This window comes from Cucurbita moschata, unplaced genomic scaffold (assembly GCF_002738365.1).
Source record: "Cucurbita moschata cultivar Rifu unplaced genomic scaffold, Cmos_1.0 Cmo_Scf00013, whole genome shotgun sequence".
Lineage (NCBI taxonomy): Eukaryota > Viridiplantae > Streptophyta > Magnoliopsida > Cucurbitales > Cucurbitaceae > Cucurbita > Cucurbita moschata.
In genome coordinates, this window is record NW_019268529.1 from 1656811 (window position 1) to 1664544 (window position 7734).

At 33.4% G+C, this 7734-nt stretch overlaps 2 protein-coding genes across 2 annotated transcripts in view; both read right to left on the bottom strand.

Moving 5' to 3' along the window:
- Positions 1–716: 716 nt before the first annotated feature.
- LOC111451041 lies at positions 717–4079 on the bottom strand. The gene is made up of 3 exons (XM_023091279.1): positions 3920–4079; positions 2466–2732; positions 717–955 (listed from the first exon to the last, which is right to left on the bottom strand). The coding sequence occupies exons 1-3, from the start codon at positions 3935–3937 to the stop codon at positions 908–910; spliced, it is 333 nt and encodes a 110-aa protein (XP_022947047.1). The 5' UTR covers positions 3938–4079; the 3' UTR covers positions 717–907.
- Positions 4080–6393: 2314 nt separating this feature from the next.
- The window catches only part of LOC111451162 (UBP1-associated protein 2A-like), a 4631-nt gene continuing 3290 nt past the window's right edge, over positions 6394–7734 (bottom strand). The window contains exon 2 of the mRNA XM_023091470.1: positions 6394–7397. The gene's annotated coding sequence lies outside the window, so the exon portion shown is untranslated. The remainder of the gene's footprint in view (positions 7398–7734) is intronic.

Sequence of the window (7734 nt, forward strand, 5' to 3'; positions counted from 1 at the left end):
TTATCTGATTTTGATATCATTCCTAATTTTTATTGCTCTAGAACATGAGAGCGAGATTTGGAACCATTTAGAACGAGACAGGAGATAGACCCTGAGCATGAGTTTTATAATAGAATTATGCACGCTTTAGAACCCAAACTATTATTTATGAACCACTGCTGGTCGATAAAATTGAATCTCAAACAAACTTAAAACATTAGATAGTATATTTTGTCCTAACTTCAATATTTGGTTAGTAATATATTTTCTCTTATTTTTAGGAGTTAGTTGGTAATGAACATTAATGAAAATAGGACTTTCAATTCCACCTATTTCTAATTCTTAACATAGTATCAAAGCCTCGTTCTTAACAATCCGGGACCAAGAGACCGATAATAGGGTGTACCCCAGGGAGACTACTATATCTAAGCCGGGAATTGTTTTTTTTTTTTTTTTTTTATTTGTATCATGGTTTTATGTAGTTTCTGTCTAGAACCAAAAGGCTAGAGCATACTAAATAAATCCTCACGAGTATCTCATTAAATTAGATTATATAAATCAATGTCTACTAATAAGAAATTAGAAAATAAAAACATCATCAAATTAATTAACAGTTTCTTTTTTAAATAAATATATTCATATGCAATTCATTGCAAAAAAATTAATATATTTATAATTACATTCTATTAAGAATGCATATTACATACCCACAAGAAAAAGTTCAACATTTTCTTCTTTTTTTTTCTCCTATTTTTTCCAGTGAAAAGTAGGTTAGGAGCAAGAAATAAAGAAGAATTATATATCTATCTAGCTTCAATTAAAGGAGTTCCTTGTTCATATAGTAACTCACAAACCAAATGTGAAAACAAAAAAACCTGAGAGAAACCAACACAGCATTAGTCAAGATTGGTGAACTTTGAGGTTGTGATCATGCTTTCACACAACAGTTGAAGTAGCTTAGTATGCTCTTCCTTGTCTGATACGAAAAACCATAAAACAAAAGTTGTAAGACATAAACAAGTTTGTGGACATGCTTTCACACAAACAGTTCAACCATATGTTGTCTGCAAACCAAATCACATGCATTCTATGTATTCAACTATTAGTATCCACAAGTTGTATAATAAATGTAAAGGTAGAAATACAAAGTTGCAGTTAGAAAAGGATGCAAAATCACTCGACAATGTTGAGGATTGTTGGGAGGGGAGTCCCACGTTGACTAATTTAGGAAATGGTCATTGATTAATAAGTAAGGAATACATCTCTATTGATACTAGGCCTCTTAAAGAAGCTCAAAGCAAAGTGATGAGGACTTATGCTTAAAGTAGACAATATCCTACCTTCGTGGTTCAAGATTCCTAACATGAACACTATGGGGCTCAACTTCTTCTTCACTCGTTAGTCGAACATTTCCTAACTTATGTCAACCTATCATGAGTACTACATCATACTGTACCAACCAACTAGGGGGTTTTGCCAAGATGGAGGAGGTTCGAGACTTCATGATTTAACATTGTTTGAATAAGATGTTACCAACTGTTTAAATTAATTGTGTGATTAATTATGATTATTAAAAGAAGATTTCTATTAAATTTTCTAATGAAATTATTTTAATCTGTTTTATTATTAGTTGATTAACAAATTGTTTTGTTTTAACTTACACTCTCACATGCATTTATATGTGGAGTGTCAACAAATGTAGAGGAAAAAGAGGAAGCCAACTTCATAAAAGGCAATAATACTAGCTCGGAGGATTTTCTGCATTCTTCCTTGAAAAAAAAAAAAAAAAAAAAAAAAAAAAAAAAAAAAAAAAAAAAAAAAAAAAAAAAAAAAAAAGAGGAAAAAACTAGATCAATAGAGGCTTCATAACAAGACAATATCACCGTTGGGTTTTTATTAGTATTGGTATGTATGAGAATATTCATTCAATGGTTGTACACTAATTTGTTAAAATTGGTAGATTTTGAGAGATTCTTACTTTCTTACTTTTCTTCATGCCAATAATAAAAGCGGTATAGCACACATAATTAAACTTATTAAGACACAGTTAAAAACCCACAATTAAACATAATTAAACTACACACAATTAAACAACTAATAATCCCACACCCACAGTTAATCTACAACAATTAAGCATAATTAAACTAACTTAATTATAGCACAACTACTTAATCAAAAGGTAGGTTCTATTTTCCATCTCAGTTGACTTTTAAAAGAAATTATTTTTTAAATTCATTTAATGGGAATTTAACAGCTACTAAGCCTTGGGAAGGGTGGTAATCTTTATTAAAAAAAAGAAAAAAGAAAAAAAGGCTTTTTAGATCAAGTGACATTAGGGATTGAGCTTTATTTTTTCCAACAGTAGCATATTGAATAAATTATTGAGGGGGCGGAGTATGCGCTATCACGAGGAAAAAGGAGATGCTTAAAGTAGAAAGCTGCAAAAGAAGGGGAAAAAAAGCAAGTAATGAGCGAAGGAATCTTACCGTTGGGGAGTTGGTGTTTGAATGATTCAATTGGTGATTCTCATGAGCATGAAAATGAGATGCGTCTGTGGTGGTGGTGGTGGTGGTGGTGGTGGTGGCTGATGAGGCCATCAGTTGCTCTTCATTGCCAATGCTTGCCCTTGACAAATCCCTTTTGTGCTGTTTCCTATTTTCCCTTATTTTTGAGAAATCAACCGAATAATCAGGCACCTCTCTCTTTTGCTCCCAATCTCCAAATTGTGGAACACTCAGCCATGGAGCCACTTTCTGCATCCAAATTTAAACCACTCAAAATCGTACCAAACAAAACCCATCCAATATCAAATTCATAATATCAAAACTATTGCACTTTGCTACAAGACAATCCAGAACCAAACAGCCAAAACAATGCCAAATCTAACCTCAATAAAGCGATTTCCAACATGCCATAAATCTACTTATAAATGGTGTTCTTCAACTTGTAGAAAATTTTACATTAAGGGGATATTCAATTTCATAGCTCAATTTAATAAGACTGGAGTTTTAAGGTTAAATTCTGACACAATAGTGAAGTATGGAGGTAACTAGTTAGTGATATGTTTACGCGTTTCGGTACAGGCCCACTATCAATAATGTAACCCACTAGTTTGTTATCAGTTTGATTTCATGTGATTGGACGGACTATTGCTTCGACTTGCCCTACTTTCTCTCTTATCTGCGCCAAAATCGAGCAGTTCTTAGGATCGAAAGCTCAGGCAAACAAGCTTTTATTTCATTTTTGTATCCAGAGACTCCTTCCTATCCATTAAACATACTGAAATTGCTTTCAATAACTAATTATTCAAGTCTTAGATGGACTCCAGAATTCGTCGATTTTGATGTGTGAGAGCGGAGTAACATCAGAAATGAATCAAACAAATCATGAAGAAACGGAAGGGGAAAGTTCAGAGAGGAAAGATTCTGAGCACGAAAGCACACAAATTTCGCTGGAGGAGAAAGTAATTGAAATTTGAAGTAGAGAAATCTGAAGCAGCAGAAACTGCAGAGCTTCAATAATGTATTTGGGGAAAAGGTAATAATATTCAATATCGAATCTTAGAAATTTGAATTAAAAACAGAAAACACAATAAACTTTACCAAGAGCTCAATCATTCTATGGAAGCCGATGTTTTCGTATGGTACAAAATCAAGGAATATGCTCTGTTTCCTTTCCAAGAAAGTGCATCAAAATGAGTATAATAAAGAATCTCCAATGTGTTCTAAATAAGTAAGAGCGGAGTGAACTGTGCAATTAAGTGACAACAAAATCCTTCTACTCATAAACTGAATTCATCAAATCCTCTAAGATTTTCTTAATCTGCACACTCAAAATGAAGGAGAAGAGATCAACATCATCGTCGTTCACTTCCACAATCTTTTCGCGCAACAGAGAAACCAAAAATGAGTGAAATCATAAGCATGAGTTCAAGAATTACCTCCTTGCGATCCTCCATGAGATTGATCTCAAAACCTTGGGGAATTTGTTTGAATGATTGAAGAAAACAACCGAGAGAGAGAGAGAGAGAGCGAGAGAGCGGTAATCTAAAATGAAAACTGAGAGAGTAATGAACTGAAAAACACACCGAAAGCTGTATGGACCTACGTTCCGTACATTTGAGAGAGATGACCAATATTTAATTTCAACAAAATGTTAACCACAAACAAAGAAAAACTATTATATGTATGTTGGTATTTAAAATTTAAAAATAAAATAAAATAAATTAGGTGAATTGATAGTAAATAAAATAATATAGAACACAAAATGAAATTGGTATATCACGACGTGGTACAATTCTTAAGGTCATAACATATAATAAGAGAGGGAACGCGCGCGGAGAAGAGGGAATTGTGTCAAAGGGGGGAAACACTCATCTCTTCCTTAGAGCGTTGAGGATTAGGTTGGTCTGACCTCATGCTTGAGGACCTTGGAAGAGTTTTGGTGGGAGAACCACGATGAGTTTTTGAGGTGAATCGTGGTTTGGTTCGCGTGTTGATGCAACCATATGTATCATCCTTTCTTAACAGTTGTGTCCAAATTCTCGTTTCTATACATTTGTGGGGAGAAGCTCTTTAACTTTCCTTAATAATTCTAGAGGGGACGTGAAGGTATGATTCATGAGTTTTTTTTTTTTTTTTCATTATTATTATTAATAAGATTCAAATGCTCATATCTTCCTCGTTCCTCTATAATTTTTTATAATTCTTATAAAATTGCCTTTAACTTGAAGAATATTAGAAGATTGGACAATAGAGAGTGTCAGGTGCAAGAATTCAACGAGTGAAAGAGAACAAGAATTCAATGAGTGAAAGAGAACGGCTAAGTGCGAGAGAAAAACCCATTGTTTGGAGATAAGGGACGATCGGTCCAAGTGGATCGATCTAACTCGATCGATCTAACTCGGTTTGACTGGACACACCGATGTAGTCCAACCAAATAAATTTTTCTCATTTTGATTGGTTTGACCATTTTTTAACGCGCTTTGAGGCTCACCTTTTCTTTTAATTTCGGATTGATTTGAGGAGTTTAGACAATAAGTATTTCAAGGACTCAGAAAATTATCCAAATGTTGACTAAACCAATGAGATTGCACCTCATGACTTTAGGTTAAGTTATGCTTGCAGTATGTTTGAATGCACGTTATTAACTCATTTGACTAATAATAAGCATGTTGTTAAGATGCTTGGTTTTTCTGAAGGCAAAACAATCTCTAAACTGAATGAAAATAAAAACATAACTAAAAACATAACTATATATCCATGTTTAGGCCACTATAGTATGTACCTTAGGATGATAAATTCATCTATGAGATGCTCAATACTATTATACAAGGATGATTAGGAGTTTTAAGAGTTCACCAACTAACCCTAATCGTGAACTCAACTCAGTTGCCGAAAGCTCGGATGACATTTTAGAACTGGCTATGATTTTTATATGTGCTCTTTGGAGACTAGTAGAATCACCCATGATCTTATTCTAAAAGTAAAAAAATCATGTTTAAGATAATGAAGTAGTAGGTTAAGGGAATCACGCATGTGTATAAGATCACATAAAGTGTCCTAACACCCAATAGTTCCAGTGGTAACCTAAGAAGTTCTCAAAAAAAGTCTTTTAAATGGAATAGAAATGGTACCAAAAATAGGTTCTTTCCAAAACCTTCTTCTAAGCCATCATTCACAAAGTAACTCTCAATTTAAGGGTTAGGATCAATCTAAATATTATGAAGGAAAAGAACTAAGAATCTGAAGCTGGAGAAACCTCCACTACTTACATCATGACACTCTACCCAGTTCTAGTACAACAACACGTCTCCACTGTATTATAAGCCAATTCAGGTGAATGTCAGTTCTTGACTTGTTCTATTCCTACACCCATGAGACGTGAACTTCAAAAAAGGAATATCTATTCACCAGCAAATGCTGAAACAGTCAGATCCAAGACATCAGAAATATGTTAGCAACGACGAATGCATTTGAACGTCAAAAGTGACTCGAATGAGGTTTAAGCTGATATGCAATATAACCATGCTCAAAGCAATCCTCAATTCTAAAACAGTGATTGAATCAGAAAATGCAAAAGGTGTCAATATAACAGATCAATATAAAAGGTTGTAGACTAATACAAAACGGAAATGGAAACAAGATCCTAGATGATGTAACATGAAAATTGTGGGTTCTGAAAGGGTCAATATAACCTGATCAATACAAAAGGGAAATGGAAACAAATTAGTCATGCAAACCATTATTCCTTCACAAAAACGACCTTATTTCACGAGTAGCTTTTACAAACTGCAAGCCGACAAGATACTGAACTACCTACAGTTACATTCTATTCCAAGATAATCATAGGTTGTAGGTTATAAAGAAAATATTGAACTCAACAAACTCATTAGATAAACAATCTATGTCAGGGTGACCACCAAAAGCCAATTCTCAAATTCAGTAGAAAGAAAATCTTACAATGAAGTTAACATATAATCCCCTCACAAGCATCCTATACAAAGTATAATAAGTACACAATAAATGTTTTTTCAGGTCAAATTGTTCCAATTCCTCAGCCCTTAGCACTGCAAAATGAATTCCAGGCTTAACTAAGCAAAATACAAGAATTTACCTTACAGTGGAGACAACCTGCAAAATAGTAGTTCTTAATTCCAACCGAGCAACCTGATTAACGTTAACTACCATATGCACACTCCATAGCATGAACAATATCAGCTCCAGACCTCAGCTGGCTCAGTAGTTAAGAAACTATAAAAAGCCAAATGAAAATTGACATTTGTGGATCAAAGAACAGTCTAACAAACATTTAAAATCAGAAACCTCTTCACTACAATAACAATAGCTCCTTGCTTCCAAAAAGGAAGTAACATATGTGAAGGGAATGAAGATGAACTAAACATGAAAACGATTTGGAGATGCAGATCTCAGATCTGGATTTCAATATCATAAAGAAAAACACAGACTAAAACAACCCATGTTTTACAGTTCCCAAAAGCATAAAAATTAGCTATGAACCAAGATAGACCAATTTCGAGCAATAAGATAGGAAATCTAAATAGTAATCAGGTATTAAACCCTTGCAAAGTATAGAATTTTAGTTGGAATAATAGTTACCAAAATCAATGAAAGAGAATTAACCATAACTTAACTGTCTTGGGCAAGATCTATTAAAACTATTGGAACAAAAGAGTTTGAAATATTTTTTGTCAACCATTGAGCTAGAGTTTACACAATTTTACTTGAAAGTACTAAAACTGATCCAAATATTTAAAACAAATCTTGAATAGATCAAAAACTACAGATTTAAAATGGAGCTTAAATGAACAGGGTCGAAAACGTCATTTGCATCAGCTCCTTAAACTTCAGAGAATCACCTGATCAGTACAAAAATACTGACGCACATATGAGTGAGATCTGCACAATGAATAAGAAGGCATGAAAAAATAATTTCAGAAAACAAATTTTTTAGAACATCCTTTTCAAATTGTTTAATATAGCTATTTAAATTCAGGATAACAAGTGGAGAAGAAAGAGGTCTTTGACATTAGAAAATTTCCTTTAGTTATGTGAAGTGAGTCAAAACTATCAGAAATAAAGATAAAGTATTTATCAGATGTCAAAGAGAGAATTTAATTTCAGAAAAGCATTTAGTAGTGAAACAAAAGTATTACTGACTATAAAAGAACTTGAGTCGACATTTGTGAAGCAAAACTAATTGTGGCAACACATGAAAATGGGGGGGGGGGGGAAG